This window comes from Oncorhynchus kisutch, linkage group LG15, assembly GCF_002021735.2.
Source record: "Oncorhynchus kisutch isolate 150728-3 linkage group LG15, Okis_V2, whole genome shotgun sequence".
NCBI classification, from domain to species: Eukaryota; Metazoa; Chordata; class Actinopteri; order Salmoniformes; family Salmonidae; genus Oncorhynchus; species Oncorhynchus kisutch.
This window is the reverse complement of record NC_034188.2, coordinates 7,809,006-7,825,813: the sequence shown is the minus strand read 5'-3', so window position 1 is coordinate 7,825,813 and position 16,808 is coordinate 7,809,006. Positions and strand designations below refer to the sequence as shown.

The following is a 16,808-nucleotide window of genomic DNA, read 5'->3' as shown; positions in this document are numbered from 1 at the left end:
GAGAGACAGTTTCAAGAGGTCTGTCAGAATACTGAGAGACAGTTTCAAGAGGTCTGTCATTTTTGTGCCTCAGGTTTTAGAAGGTCTGGCTAACTACCAAACCTTTCCTATAGCTATCAATCATACACCTGGTCACACCACCTCCCACAGTAACACATGAATTACCAGGGGTGTGGTAGGAAAGCCCTGTTGACCTGCCACAGTAACACATTAACACATGTTGTGATACAGCATGGAATTGAACCGTGGTCTGTAAGGACGCCTCTAGCACTGTGATACAGTGCCTTAGACCGCTGTGCCACTCGGTCAGACCCAACATACTGCAGAGCTTGGCTACATGTTCCATGTCGCAGAACAATGAATGACTCGTGTTTCATTACAAACACAAACAGGGTTTCTTTCAACAATAGAGATCATTATGACGATTAGTTATGCCTCTCTGAGACAGTTAGAGAAGATTTACTCCAGTCTGTTGCACAACAGATTCCATCAGTACTCAATACATTAAAACCGTTTTAGAAATGTTTCAGATTAAAGAATTTTCCCTCATTGTAAATGAGGTTCACATTCAGTGAAAGGACAGCTGTTGCGTGACAATGGTTGCTGATGGTATGGGCCTAATACGGCCCTGGAACATCACACGATGAGTGCCACTGTGTGCTGCGTTGTGCGTAGGCTTTGGCCCACTTCCAGAGGTATCCTCGGCAGTTTTCTCTTTGTGTTCTGAGAGAGATCGCTGACAAAAACAGAAACAATGGTGAATAACAGAACAATGAAAGCATCCCTGTCTCTCCACTATCCTCTCATTCGTTTGTTGGTCATTGGGATGGGAGCCTGTCGGTCGCGTCCCCGCGTTGTCCCACTCCCTAGCCAGGCCAGAAGCAGACCACCTCTCCCATCCCCTGGGCCAGCCCAGCAAACCATCCAGCGACTAGCCGAGCCGCCTGCTGCCGTCCCAGCCCCACTGCAGACACAGAGACGTCTGAGCAGCGTTGCGAGAGCCATGAACTACCACTACCAACCCCCCTACTCACCTAGTCTGTCCCAGAGGGGGTATCGGCGGTAAGTGGTGGTCGGAGCACGTTCGGCATGTGTTCAGAACCTTTTTTGGAGCGTGTGGATGGTTGAATGTGTCATTACGTGGTCAAGAGAAAGGTGATTGGTTGGTTTGTTGAGGAGGTACAGGGACTGGCAGGAATAGTAGGGCAGGTTGACATTTGGTTGATTTGTAACAGGTTAATAAACACTGGGGAAGTCATACTCCTCTATAACATTTAATCAAATTGGTCTGGAAGGCTGGATGTATAACATACTAAAATACTTATGTCTGTATATAAAATACTGAACCATTCTGTTTGATAAGAAAAGGGAAAAACTGTCCTTATTATCCTTTCTTAGACCCTTGTTTTGTTGCCAGTAGGACAGTGGATCCATTGTCTATGGGTGAAGAACATGCATTGTTTTTACAGAGAAGAAGAGTCTGTCAGAGACATCCCCCCCCCCCTTTTCTCTATGTGACAAACTGATGGCTTGTGATTTGGTTTTCATTGTATGTCTCACTCCCACTTGTCAGTTCATGCATTTATGCTATTCTCTGCATCGTAGAGGCTTACCTTCAGGATAAGTAGTTTCTCCCATGAATGCTAAGCACAGGATATTCCATATACTCCATGGTCTGTCTGACGATTTTTCCACATAATGTGAAACTCATAATTCCTCTGGGCTACAGAGGCCCAAGGCTTTGGATCCCCATGGTGACCTCCAGAGGCCCAAGGCTTTGGATCCCCATGGTGACCTCCAGAGGCCCAAGGCTTTGGATCCCCATGGTGACCTCCAGAGGCCCAAGGCTTTGGGACCCCATGGTGACCTCCAGAGGCCCAAGGCTTTGGATCCCCATGGTGACCTCCAGAGGCCCAAGGCTTTGGATCCCCATGGTGACCTCCAGAGGCCCAAGGCGTTGGATCCCCATGGTGACCTCCAGAGGCCCAAGGCGTTGGATCCCCATGGTGACCTCCAGAGGCCCAAGGCTTTGGATCCCCATGGTGACCTCCAGAGGCCCAAGGCTTTGGATCCCCATGGTGACCTCCAGAGGCCCAAGGCTTTGGATCCCCGTGGTGACCTCCAGAGGCCCAAGGCGTTGGGACCCCATGGTGACCTCCAGTGGCCCAAGGCGTTGGGACCCCATGGTGACCTCCAGTGGCCCAAGGCGTTGGGACCCCATGGTGACCTCCAGAGGCGAATAGATATTCTAGGCTACGTCCTAAAGATAATAGTGCACTACTTTTGACCAAAGCCTTGGGCCTCTGGAGGTCACCATGGGGATCCAAAGCCCTGCTCTGGTCAAAAGTAGTGCATTATTTGGGAAGTACACATTGCCAAAGCCTTGGGCCTCTGGAGGTCACCATGGGGTCCCAAAGCCTTGGGCCACTGGAGGTCACCATGGGGTCCCAAAGCCTTGGGCCACTGGAGGTCACCATGGGGATCCAAAGCCCTGCTCTGGTCAAAAGTAGTGCATTATTTGGGAAGAACACATTGCCAAAGCCTTGGGCCTCTGGAGGTCACCATGGGGTCCCAAAGCCTTGGGCCTCTGGAGGTCACCATAGGGATCCAAAGCCTTGGGCCTCTGGAGGTCACCATGGGGTCCCAAAGCCTTGGGCCTCTGGAGGTCACCATGGGGATCCAAAGCCTTGGGCCTCTGGAGGTAAGCATGCGGATCCAAAGCCTTGGGCCTCTGGAGGTCACCATGGGGATCCAAAGCCTTGGGACTCTGGATGTCACCATGGGGTCCCAAAGCCATGTGCCTCAGGAGGTCACCATGGGGATCCAGATGAGAGATACGGAGAGACTAAATTGTTAGAATGTGTTTTGCTTGGCTCTCCGACCAGGACATCTGATGGAAAGTCTGGCTCAACCCCTAACTGGCTGTATCATGACTCATAGATTCAGGGATGTGTACCAAATGGCACCCTTTTCCCTGTAAAGTGCTCTATTTATGAGCAGAGTCCTATGTGCCCTGGTCAAAAGTAGTGCATTATGGGGAAATATACTGCCCTTTGGGAGGCTCTGTAATGAGTCATGGATCCTGCTGGTCCCTTTAGGCTGGAGCACACTTATCTCAATGGACGCTGACTGACAGTTTCCCTTATAGCATATAAACGCTAGGAAGACTCAGGGTAATATGACCGAGGAGAATATAAACAGTAGGACTCATGGTAATATGACTGAGGAGAATATAAACAGTAGGACTCATGGTAATATGACTGAGGAGAATATAAACAGTAGGACTCATGGTAATATGACTGAGGAGAATATAAACAGTAGGACTCATGGTAATATGACTGAGGAGAATATAAACAGTAGGACTCATGGTAATATGACTGAGGAGAATATAAACAGTAGGACTCATGGTAATATGACTGAGGAGAATATAAACAGTAGGACTCAGGGTAATATGACTGAGGAGAATATAAACAGTAGGACTCATGGTAATATGACTGAGGAGAATATAAACAGTAGGACTCATGGTAATATGACTGAGGAGAATATAAACAGTAGGACTCAGGGTAATATGACTGAGGAGAATATAAACAGTAGGACTCATGGTAATATGACTGAGGAGAATATAAACAGTAGGACTCATGGTAATATGACTGAGGAGAATATAAACAGTAGGACTCAGGGTAATATGACTGAGGAGAATATAAACAGTAGGACTCAGGGTAATATGACTGAGGAGAATATAAACAGTAGGACTCATGGTAATATGACTGAGGAGAATATAAACAGTAGGACTCATGGTAATATGACTGAGGAGAATATAAACAGTAGGACTCATTGTAATATGACTGAGGAGAATATAAACAGTAGGACTCATGGTAATATGACTGAGGAGAATATAAACAGTAGGACTCATTGTAATATGACTGAGGAGAATATAAACAGTAGGACTCATGGTAATATGACTGAGGAGAATATAAACAGTAGGACTCATGGTAATATGACTGAGGAGAATATAAACAGTAGGACTCATGGTAATATGACTGAGGAGAATATAAACAGTAGGACTCATGGTAATATGACTGAGGAGAATATAAACAGTAGGACTCATGGTAATATGACTGAGGAGAATATAAACAGTAGGACTCATGGTAATATGACTGAGGAGAATATAAACAGTAGGACTCATGGTAATATGACTGAGGAGAATATAAACAGTAGGACTCATGGTAATATGACTGAGGAGAATATAAACAGTAGGACTCATTGTAATATGACTGAGGAGAATATAAACAGTAGGACTCATGGTAATATGACTGAGGAGAATATAAACAGTAGGACTCAGGGTAATATGACTGAGGAGAATATAAACAGTAGGACTCATGGTAATATGACTGAGGAGAATATAAACAGTAGGACTCATGGTAATATGACTGAGGAGAATATAAACAGTAGGACTCATGGTAATATGACTGAGGAGAATATAAACAGTAGGACTCATGGTAATATGACTGAGGAGAATATAAACAGTAGGACTCATGGTAATATGACTGAGGAGAATATAAACAGTAGGACTCATGGTAATATGACTGAGGAGAATATAAACAGTAGGACTCATGGTAATATGACTGAGGAGAATATAAACAGTAGGACTCATGGTAATATGACTGAGGAGAATATAAACAGTAGGACTCATGGTAATATGACTGAGGAGAATATAAACAGTAGGACTCATTGTAATATGACTGAGGAGAATATAAACAGTAGGACTCATTGTAATATGACTGAGGAGAATATAAACAGTAGGACTCATGGTAATATGACTGAGGAGAATATAAACAGTAGGACTCATGGTAATATGACTGAGGAGAATATAAACAGTAGGACTCATTGTAATATGACTGAGGAGAATATAAACAGTAGGACTCATGGTAATATGACTGAGGAGAATATAAACAGTAGGACTCATGGTAATATGACTGAGGAGAATATAAACAGTAGGACTCATTGTAATATGACTGAGGAGAATATAAACAGTAGGACTCATGGTAATATGACTGAGGAGAATATAAACAGTAGGACTCATGGTAATATGACTGAGGAGAATATAAACAGTAGGACTCATGGTAATATGACTGAGGAGAATATAAACAGTAGGACTCATGGTAATATGACTGAGGAGAATATAAACAGTAGGACTCATTGTTGGTCAAACACCAGTACTTTGTTTACATTCTCATGGTGTGAGGTATAAGAAATACACCTCTCTCCCCCCCCCCCTCTCTCTCTCTTTGTCCTTCTCGCTGTCCCTCTCTCTCTCCTTCTCCACCCCCCTCTCTCTCCCTCTCCTTCTCCACCCCCCTCTCTCTCTCTTTGTCCTTCTCGCTGTCCCTCTCTCTCTCCTTCTCCACCCCCCTCTCTCTCCCTCTCACTATCCCTCTCTCCCTCTCCTTCTCCACCCCCCTCTCTCTCCCTCTCTCTCTCCCTCTCTCTCCCTCTCTATCTCTCCTTCTCCACCCCCCCGCTCTCTTTCTCTCTCTCCCTCTCACTATCCCTCTCTCTATCTCTCCTTCTCCATCCCCCTCTCTCTTTCTCCCTCTCACTATCCCTCTCTCTCCCTCTCTATCTCTCCTTCTCCACCCCCCGCTCTCTTTCTCTCTCTCCCTCTCACTATCCCTCTCTCTATCTCTCCTTCTCCATCCCCCTCTCTCTTTCTCCCTCTCACTATCCCTCTCTCTCCCTCTCTATCTCTCCTTCTCCATCCCCCTCTCTCTTTCTCCCTCTCACTATCCCTCTCTCTCCCTCTCTCTCCCTCTCTATCTCTCCTTCTCCACCCCCCCGCTCTCTTTCTCTCTCTCCCTCTCACTATCCCTCTCTCTATCTCTCCTTCTCCATCCCCCTCTCTCTTTCTCCCTCTCACTATCCCTCTCTCTCCCTCTCTATCTCTCCTTCTCCACCCCCCGCTCTCTTTCTCTCTCTCCCTCTCACTATCCCTCTCTCTATCTCTCCTTCTCCATCCCCCCTCTCTCTTTCTCCCTCTCCCTCCCTCTATCTCTCCTTCTCCACCCCCCCCGCTCTCTTTCTCTCTCTCCCTCTCACTATCCCTCTCTCTATCTCTCCTTCTCCATCCCCCCTCTCTCTTTCTCCCTCTCTCTGTCTCTCTCTCTCCCTCTCTCTCCCTCTCTCTGTCTCTCTCTCTCCCTCTCTCCTTCTCCCTCTCCCTCTCTCTGTCTCTCCCTCTCCCTCCCTCCGTCTCTCCCTCTCTCTGTCTCTCCCTCTCCCTCTCTCTGTCTCTCTCTCTCCCTCCAGTATTTAGATTGGAAACAGTAAAATACACCTGGTGCCATTAAAATTCAATAAATCATTTTAATTCTGAACTGGAATGAAAGGATTGATCCCATCACACAGACGAGTAACAAAACACACACACAGGCTTTATGATAGTGAAACTCTAATTAACAGTACAGATGAACAATGATCAGGCCTACTGTAGATCTTACTGTAGAAATGATTGTTGAAAGAAAGTCTAGGTTGGGGCTGTTGCTGTTTTATTCTTCTGTGTTTACCTCAAAAAGCATCTTGCTTCAATCAGTTTATTCAAGTTAAGAATATAAATGATGACTTGTATTTTTACAGCAACGGTTTCAACCTAGACTTGTTTTCAACAAGAACTTCTACAGTAAGATGTACAGTAGGCCTGATCATATCTACAGTAAGATGTACAGTAGGCCAGGTCATTTCTACAGTAAGATGTACAGTAGGCCTGATCATTTCTACAGTAAGATGTACAGTAGCCCTGATCATTTCTACAGTAAGATGTACAGTAGGCCAGGTCATTTCTACAGTAAGATGTACAGTAGGCCTGATCATTTCTACAGTAAGATGTACAGTAGGCATGATAATTCCTACAGTAAGATGTAAAGTAGGCCTGATCAATTCTACAGTAAGGTGTACAGTAGGCCTGATCATTTCTACAGTGAGATGTACAGTAGGCCTGATCATTTCTACAGTAAGATGTACAGTAGGCCTGATCATTTCTACAGTGAGATGTACAGTAGCCCTGATCATTTCTACAGTAAAATGTACAGTAGGCCTGATAATTTCTACAGTAAAATGTACAGTAGGCCTGATCATTTCTACAGTGAGATGTACAGTAGGCCTGATCAATTCTACAGTAAGATGTACAGTAGGCCTGATCATTTCTACAGTAAGATGTACAGTAGGCCTGATCATTTCTACAGTGAGATGTACAGTAGGTCATTTCTACAGTAAGATGTACAGTAGGCCTGATCATTTCTACAGTAAGATGTACGGTAGGCCTGATCATTTCTACAGTAAGATGGGCAGTAGGTTTGATCATTTCTACAATAAGATGTACAGTAGGCCTGATCATTTCTACAGTAAGATGTACAGTAGGCCTGATCATTTCTACAGTAAGATGTACAGTAGGCCTGATCATTTCTACACTAAGATGGGCAGTAGGTTTGATCATTTCTACAGTAAGATGTACAGTAGGCATGATCATTCCTACAGTAAGATGTACAGTAGGCCTGATCAATTCTACAGTAAGGTGTACAGTAGGCCTGATCATTTCTACAGTGAGATGTACAGTAGGCCTGATAATTTCTACAGTAAGATGTACAGTAGGCCTGATCATTTCTACAGTGAGATGTACAGTAGCCCTGATCATTTCTACAGTAAAATGTACAGTAGGCCTGATCATTTCTACAGTAAAATGTACAGTAGGCCTGATCATTTCTACAGTGAGATGTACAGTAGTCCTGATCATTTCTACAGTAAGATGTACAGTAGGCCTGATCATTTCTACAGTAAGATGTACAGTAGGCCTGGCCATTTCTACAGTTAGATGTACAGTAGGCCTGATCACTTTTACAGTGAGATGTACAGTAGGCCTGGTCATTTCTACAGTAAGACGTACAGTAGGCCTGATCAATTCTACAGTAAGATGTACAGTAGGCCTGATCATTTCTACAGTAAGATGTACAGTAGGCCTGATCAATTCTACAGTAAGATGTACAGTAGGCCTGATCTATTCTAAAGTAAGATGTACAGTAGGCCTGATCATTTCTACAGTAAGATGTACAGTAGCCCTGATCTATTCTAAAGTAAGATGTACAGTAGGCCTGATCTATTCTAAAGTAAGATGTACAGTAGGCCTGATCATTTCTACAGTAAGATGTACAGTAGCCCTGATCTATTCTAAAGTAAGATGTACAGTAGGCCTGATCATTTCTACAGTAAGATGTACAGTAGCCCTGGTCATTTCTACAGTAAGGCTATCCTGCCACCTCTACACTCTAACCACTAGGCTACCCTGCCACCTCTACCCTCTAACCACTAGGCTACCCTGCCACCTCTACACTCTAACCACTAGGCTACCCTGCCACCTCTACCCTCTAACCACTAGGCTACCCTGCCACCTCTACCCTCTAACCACTAGGCTACCCTGCCACCTCTACACTCTAACCACTAGGCTACCCTGCCACCTCTACACTAACCACTAGGCTACCCTGCCACCTCTACCCTCTAACCACTAGGCTACCCTGCCACCTCTACCCTCTAACCACTAGGCTACCCTGCCACCTCTACCCTCTAACCACTAGGCTACCCTGGCACCTCTACACTCTAACCACTAGGCTACCCTGCCACCTCTACCCTCTAACCACTAGGCTACCCTGGCACCTCTACACTCTAACCACTAGGCTACCCTGCCACCTCTACCCTCTAACCACTAGGCTACCCTGCCACCTCTACACTCTAACCACTAGGCTACCTGCCACCTCTACACTCTAACCACTAGGCTACCCTGGCACCTCTACACTCTAACCACTAGGCTACCCTGCCACCTCTACCCTCTAACCACTAGGCTACCCTGGCACCTCTACACTCTAACCACTAGGCTACCCTGCCACCTCTACCCTCTAACCACTAGGCTACCCTGGCGAGTGGGAATGACAAGTCAGTGGTTTACAGCGTAGCATCTCCCTCTCCCTCTCACACAGCTGCCAAACTGAGCAGAGACCGCTGCTAAGCAGAGAACGCACTGAACAGAGACCGCAGTTGCACTTGGCCAAATAAATTCATGAAAAGAATGATACATTTACTCTGACACGTCGTGACTCACCATTAACAGGTCCTTTACTTTAAGAAAGCCTGCCCCAGTGTTTTTACAACCAGAGACAATAGATGTACTACACTAGGGCTGCAACTGGCACTATGGGCCCCTGGTCAACAGTAGTACACTACCCTATGGGTCCTGGTCAACAGTAGTGCACTACCCTATGGGACCCTGGTCAACAGTAGTGCACTACCCTATGGGCCTCTGGTCAACAGTAGTGCACTACCCTATGGGCCTCTGGTCAACAGTAGTGCACTACCCTATGGGTCAAAAGTTGTGCACTAAATAGGGAATAGAGTGCCAGTTGGGACACAGTTAGCCGTTTCCACAGCCCTGTTGGGTACTAAGCCTGGCAGCTCCACAGCACAGAGTGAAATCACCAGTGACAGGTACCATTGAAACTAATGCATTCAACAAGGCTCTGTGAGATCTGGTTGGTGTCGAGACCAAACTGGAGTCTCACCTTGCTAACTGGATCCGATGGGTTACAAATAAATGATGTCTATACTCACAAAATGGTTGACAGTACACCTTTTTTTTGTGTGTGTCATATATGAACTAAAATTAGCAACACAAATGGGTGTTGGAGGTGTTAAAGTTGTAACTGTGTTGCTATGCAGTGAAAGCCCATAGCAACAAGGCAGCTAGTATGGTGCATGCACTGGGTAGAGCTATGCATGACAGTATTGACCCCTATAAGATGTCCTTATGCTGAAACTCTTGCCTGATAGTGAGGATCTTTTAGGACAACAAAACCACATTGCGTATTACAAATGAACTCTAATATATTTAATTCCATTGTTCAAAAATATAAAAAAACGCTCCCCAAGTAGGCTCGTTATTTGTCCTCCTAAAAATATAACACCCGTAAATATTATGAACAATTTCAATTCTCGGCCACCAGGGGGTAGCAGAGTTCTAGAGGAAACGATGGAAAATAACCAGAGCCTTGCAATGGGTGGAAAAGTACCCTTATGGATAAGGAGTTCCCCAAAACTTCCTTTTGTACATGCCGCAATATGTCTTCTACTATTACACCTGCAAAACAAAACTCAAAACAACAAACATTATGTCAACATCCTGTTATAAACCAATAATACACGCGTTAGTAGTGCATTCAATATATCCAGATTCTAGTTTGCCTCTATTGGCTATGTTTCATAATATCGCCATACTGTTTGTTGCACATGGTCACTGACAAATTAACGATTGAATGGAAAAATAGCATTTAATAGGTATACGAGGCCTATAATACTTAAACATAATTGCGTTATAGCATTCCTTTAAACGTATTTTCAGCTGATGTAAAACAACAACGAAATAAACAAGCCAAATTATTCCTAGTCTGTATATGACATGTTATACAACCAAAAACATTTACTCAAAAAAAATACGCATGATATAAACATTGATTTTGCCTATTTGCTTCGAGGTGTAAATGAATTCGGTCTGCGGGACAACTGAGTTCTTACTGTGTTTGTAGGAGTTCAAAAACGGGTCAGAAAAGGGGGGCAGATGGGAACTGACTCCACGGCGGATTTGCATAATGTGTTCTGGCGTCAGGTGACGTCAGGATTCAGTTCAACTATAAAGGCCCCCCGGTGGCAGAAATAGATTCACTCGCTGAAACTTAACGTGCCTCCTATCACCGACATCAACCTTAACGCACAGCTCAACTCACAACAAAAGCAACCGAATCGAGTCGTGCAGTCAGTCGAGTGATTAAACTGAATACAGTAACCCCGGATTGGTATCTATCTAGGTAGATTTATCTACTCAACCAGTCGCAAACGTGGCGAGAAGCATTATACAAACGGGTCTACTGCTGAACATGAGTACGGAGATCTTCAAAACACCAATGGAGGTTGCTGTCTATCAGTTGCATAACTTCAGCATCTCCTTCTTCTCCTCGTTAGTAGGAGGAGATGTGGTGTCTGTTAAACTCGACAACAGGTAAATAAGATAACCGAACTGGATTTAGTGTGCTATTGATGCGTCATTTGTGCGTAATAGATTTCATTAAAATATTTCATCAAATATTTCATCAAAATTGTTGTAATTCGAGATTGAGATAGTCATATGTATTTATTTGCAAATAGACTAAACAAATCCCTGTTATGCCGGTATTCGTTATGATATCATTAGAAGTACCGTAATGCTGTTCAGTCTGAATAATGGTATTTAACTCCAGCCTGTCGCATGTATCCTCCGGGCGCGTCTTCAAACAAGTAGATGGAGTGGATTGAGTATCTTGAAACAATCTCGATATTATGTCATCCTTTGCAGCGCGCAACAATGTATCTAGTTAGCTAGGTTGCAAAATAAAAAAAATAGGGAATTGTAGGTCAAGGGTGGTGCAGACAGGCTGTTTATTTCATACACATGTCGAATCTAAAATAGGTTCAGAGTCGTAGCAAGGTTCATTCGTGGACAGAAATGGCCTAAACACAAATTAAACAAACATTTGTGATGGTGGCATTACATGGCAATTGCGTCCAAAAAAAAAAGACTAAGTTGTATCTTGGTGTTATAAAGGCAGTCTGGCGTCAGCATGAGAGCATACAGTCTGCTGAGACTTACTCGGCCGCCCGTTTGTTCGTTATGATCGAATGCATTGATTTGATATGTTGACTTATGGCATCTCTTCTTCTCTCCTCCACAGTGCCTCGGGTGCTAGCGTTGTTGCCATTGACAACAAGATAGAACAGGCAATGGTATGTATCACAAGCAGCATTAAACACTTTATCATTCATATCATCATCATCATCATCATCATCATAAACCAATAAAAGTAGACTGGGCTATTCTATATCCCACCACGTTCATGCACTATGCCCGTAGTAATCATATACAGTACTGTTGGTAAGCATAGTAGACTAATCTTTAGTCAACTACGTAAGTATATTATCATGGCCAGGTCGCAGTTGTAAAAGAGAACTTGTTCTCAACTGGCCAACCTGGTTAAATAAAGGTGGAATTAATCAAATAGTACAGTAGAAGCTTCATGTTTTAATGTCCCAGGCACAGATAGAGTGAAATGCCTTTCTTGCAAACTCAACAATTCAATAATCAATAACAATGTATTACTAGAACAACAAAAAAATAACAAGAAATACACTAAGTCAGTTGAAATAGCATTTTTACAATATACAGGGATACTAGAGAGATGGAACTATATGTGCCTGCAGCATTGGGTGGCTACAGTGCCATGTGATGTGGCATGTGACTATGTTCTTTCTGTTGCGAGTCAGACAGGTAACAGCAGTCGGACTATTAAATATTTAGTTTACTGATAAACTTTAGACCTTAATACAGGCCATATGGGTACAAATCTCTGTATTCATATGGCCTGTTACCACAAGTGTTTGTAAGCTACAGTAGGTTAAAGCTTATGCATTAAATCAGCCTAAATGGATAGATTTAGTTTGTATGAGTTGCACAGAACTCTCTCTCTCTCTCTAAACAGACGTCTCTAACAGTAGATCTCATTCCTTCTCTCCTATCTTAGGATTTGGTGAAGAACCACCTGATGTATGCAGTCAGGGAGGAAGTAGAGATCCTCAAGGAGCAGATCAGAGAGCTGGCTGAGAAGAACAACCAGCTAGAACGTGAGAACAGCCTTCTGAAGAACCTGGCCAGTCCAGAACAGATGGAGAGCTTCCGCGAACGGGTTCCGTCCGACTCAGACGCTCTGGTCCCCCTGCGGCTGGACAACCAGTACCAGCAGCAGGCTCAGCAGTACCAGCAACAGGCCCAGATTGGACTCCATAACCCTGACCAGTCCTGCCACATCAGCGCTGGCTCTGCTGTGTAGGTGGTTCTGCCTTGGACAGTTGTAAACGAATCGTCGCTGCCAACTTCAGTGAAGCTGTCTGTAACAGACGATGAAACACAACGGAGCACGTGAAAAGGTGCTCTAACTAGCGGCTATAGGCTGAAGCTATAAGCTAAGATGATGAGCCTTTCCTACGACATCTAGACTATTTCTCTTTAGACAAAAGCTCTAAACGAGAGGGCTCACATGTAGCCAGCCGGAGAACGCTTGCATTGGGACAGAGGGGAGGCTCCGGCCTTCTGGGGCCAGGAGGGCCAACCCCTTCAGCCATTCTCTACCACCCCTGCTACAGAGGGGAGGCTCCGGCTTTCTGGGGCCAGGAGGGCCAACCCCTTCAGCCATTCTCTACCACCCCTGCTACAGAGGGGAGGCTCCGGCCTTCTGGGGACAGGAGGGCCAACCCCTTCAGCCATTCTCTACCACCCCTGCTACAGAGGGCGGAGAGGGCTAAAAGACAGGGCTGGCCCGGGGATCTGATCCTGGGGATGCCTCTCCACGCCAGGGTGGTCCGTCCTCCAGCTTACCTCTCCAGGTCCGGCCAAGGAAATCTTCTCCAAGACAGACAGAGAGACGGCCTTCCAGTCTCTGCTAGACCCCCCCCCCCCCGTGTATTTCTTCTTCTGACAGTACAAGTTCTGAGGAGTCTGTCAGACAATATCTCTACTACCTTGTGACTGTTTCCACCTGCCACCATCTACTGATATTCTCCGTCAATATTCCTTAAGAAGAAGCAACGTGTCTTCGGGGGAAACCAAACCTGAGCTCCAGTATAACGAGTAGAGGAGAAGGAGGATCTAGGAGATCCTGGACTGTTGCTGGAGAAAGAGAGGCTTGTTGCTTCTCTATCTCAACCTCACTGCCGATAACTGATTACTATAATCATGATTCAGATCATCATTACTTGTATTCTCTGCAGTTGGGTTGTGTTGCTTATGGGGGAAAATCCTGCTATTTGACTTTTCTTCTGATTGTGAACAAAATGGAATACTTGTTAATTGGAGCGTTGTAACTGTTCAGTTAAATGATTTATTATGGGGATGGAAGTATCTACTACCCAGTATGCCTAGCTCTGTACATTTTACTAACATGTTCAGAGTAGTGGGCTGGAGATGAATTTGAGCAGCTGATTTTTTTCTCTAAAGGCTGTGAATGCGATCCTGACCTGCGTGTTCAGATGCCAACCTCAACTTGAATCAATGGCAGGACTCCTAGTGCCTATCTCCAGAAGAGGAATACCACAGTTCCACAATGGACGTTAGTGTTTTCTAACTACCAAAGACTTTGTCTCATTACTACTCCAAACGAAACCAAGCAACCTGGACCATGTGTACATCGTTCACAGGGAGAACTCTCGTTAGCAGTAATGTTTGTTTTCTTGATAAACGTTGGGTATTGTTGCTGTATTGTGTCCATGAAACAGGTATATATTTTTAAAAGGATGTAATGGATACAAAATGCACATTTGCAATAAACCCTATGTTTACACTAAAGCTATGTTTCCCTTTCACTTGTTCTTACCCGAAGGCATTACAAGCTACCTGGAGAGTAACACGATTATATCGTTTTTAAGCAATAAGGCACGAGGGGGATGTGGTATATGGCCAATATACCACAGCTAAGGGCTGTTCTTAAGCATGACGCAACGCGGAATCCCTGGATACAGCCCTTAGCCGTGGTATATTGGCCATATACCACATCCCCCTCGTGCCTTATTGCTATTATAAACTGGTTACCAATGTAATTAGAGCAGTAAAAATACATGTTTTGTCATACCTGTGGTATGCGGTCTGATAGACCACGGCTGTCAGCCAATCAGCATTCAGGACTCAAACCACCCGGTTTATAATGAACTATTTAACATACAACAACTCGTGCGATTAAGAGCTTCAAGAAACCAATGCTATTTGCTTTAAGTTCTTTAAGATCTTATCTAAGTAATTATGCGAAAGTGAATAATTTACACGTAGGCTTACATCTTAAAGCTGTTAAAATGTCCCCCCCCCAAGACAACATTTGACATCTAATTAATTATAATTTTAACAGAGGAACTAAATGCAGGAACTAAATGCATCTTACATTATTTTCTTAAATATTAACTTTTCAAACAACTACGTATGTTAAATGTAACCTCAGCCTCAACATAAGACTAGGGACCTGATGTAACCTCAGCCTCAACATAAGACTAGGGACCTGATGTAACCTCAGCCTCAACATAAGACTAGGGACCTGATGTAACCTCAGCCTCAACATAAGACTAGGGACCTGATGTAACCTCAACATAAGACTAGGGACCTGATGTGACCTCAGCCTCAACATAAGACTAGGGACCTGATGTGACCTCAGCCTCAACATAAGGCTAGGGACCTGATGTAACCTCAGCCTCAACATAAGACTAGGGACCTGATGTAACCTCAGCCTCAACATAAGACTAGGGACCTGATGTAACCTCAACATAAGACTAGGGACCTGATGTGACCTCAGCCTCAACATAAGACTAGGGACCTGATGTGACCTCAGCCTCAACATAAGGCTAGGGACCTGATGTAACCTCAGCCTCAACATAAGACTAGGGACCTGATGTAACCTCAGCCTCAACATAAGACTAGGGACCTGATGTAACCTCAGCCTCAACATAAGACTAGGGACCTGATGTGACCTCAACGTAAGACTAGGGACCTGATGTGACCTCAGCCTCAACATATGACTAGGGACCTGATGTGACAGCCTCAACATAAGACTAGAGACCTGATGTAACCTGTCTTCTCCAGATTTATGGTCATAAAACTGGTCTAGACTGGTTCAACCAATTAAATTGTCCCATTGATCATTTTGTTTGCACAAAAACTTGGTGAGTGTTGACCTGTCATTGAGTCCATCGGTAAGGAACACTCTGCAGAACTACTGAGGTGAATCAATGTCCAGTACTTAGTGAATCTGAGGATTTGTTGGGCCTAGTCTCCGGAGGACTGAAACACCAAAAGTGTCACAAGAACTGACAAGACCTGTATCAGGGTTTCTGAGATCAACTTTACATGGTGTTGGGCTGATTCATTTTCAATTTCACAAGCTGGTACTTGGGTCCTGTCCTTGACTGACCATCAGATCAAGTATGACTGGTATGGTACAGGATTAGTTTCTCTTAGCTCAATTACAGGCCCGGAAAAAGTCCTGGAATGATTCATGATCTGAATGACAGTTCATTCTGCTTGGCAAATATTTAAAATGAAATCAACTTTTTACTGTCGCATGCTTCGTTAAAACAACAGTGAAACAAACATTTGTGAAATGTTTACTTGCGGGACTTTCCCAACCATGCAGAATCCTCCCCAACTATATGTACTGTACATGGGGAGTTATTGATCTTACGAAACACACCTCTTACGAAAGCAAAGAAACGTTTTACTGGGAATATGTGCCAGAGGGAGTCTGCTATGTTAACGAGTACAGACTATAAATCACAGTCCAGTTTCTCCGGACACTCCAGTCGAAACATAACACAAAACAAACATTTCCAACAATACTGTTAAATATTACGGACCAGAAAATGGCCTATGGCACGGAATGTCACTTTAATGTTCCTTTTGATTGGAGATGCAGGATGATTTCCTGCCTGCATGGGAGCCTGTGATTGGTTGTTAGGAGTTCTGGGGTTATGCAACGAGAACACATCTGTTTCAGTTGGAAATATGGTTGGATGTGTGTGGAGCGTGAGTCGGGCCCAGCCTAAATGTGGTTAGGGGTTTTGCATGCAAAGAGATCATTTGTTCGCATGCCTTGCCTTTCTGCAGACATATACAACATGTTTTGTCCATCTCTGATAGCTGTTTATTCTTAACG

At 44.4% G+C, this 16,808-nt stretch overlaps 1 protein-coding gene across 2 annotated transcripts in view; it reads left to right on the top strand.

The window, feature by feature from the left end:
* LOC109880965 (TSC22 domain family protein 3) overlaps nucleotides 1–14,461 on the top strand; it is a 68,030-nt gene extending 53,569 nt beyond the window's left edge. The window contains exons 1-3 of one of the 2 annotated variants that reach the window (XM_020473144.2): nucleotides 10,744–11,089; nucleotides 11,799–11,850; nucleotides 12,645–14,461. In XM_020473144.2, the coding sequence (XP_020328733.1) occupies nucleotides 10,968–11,089; nucleotides 11,799–11,850; nucleotides 12,645–12,950 (480 nt within the window). In that variant the 5' untranslated portion in view covers nucleotides 10,744–10,967 and the 3' untranslated portion in view covers nucleotides 12,951–14,461. Of the gene's footprint in view, nucleotides 1–10,743; nucleotides 11,090–11,798; nucleotides 11,851–12,644 lie in introns of those variants that run through there. The other variant, XM_031789532.1, reaches the window with a different exon arrangement.
* Nucleotides 14,462–16,808: the final 2,347 nt, after the last annotated feature.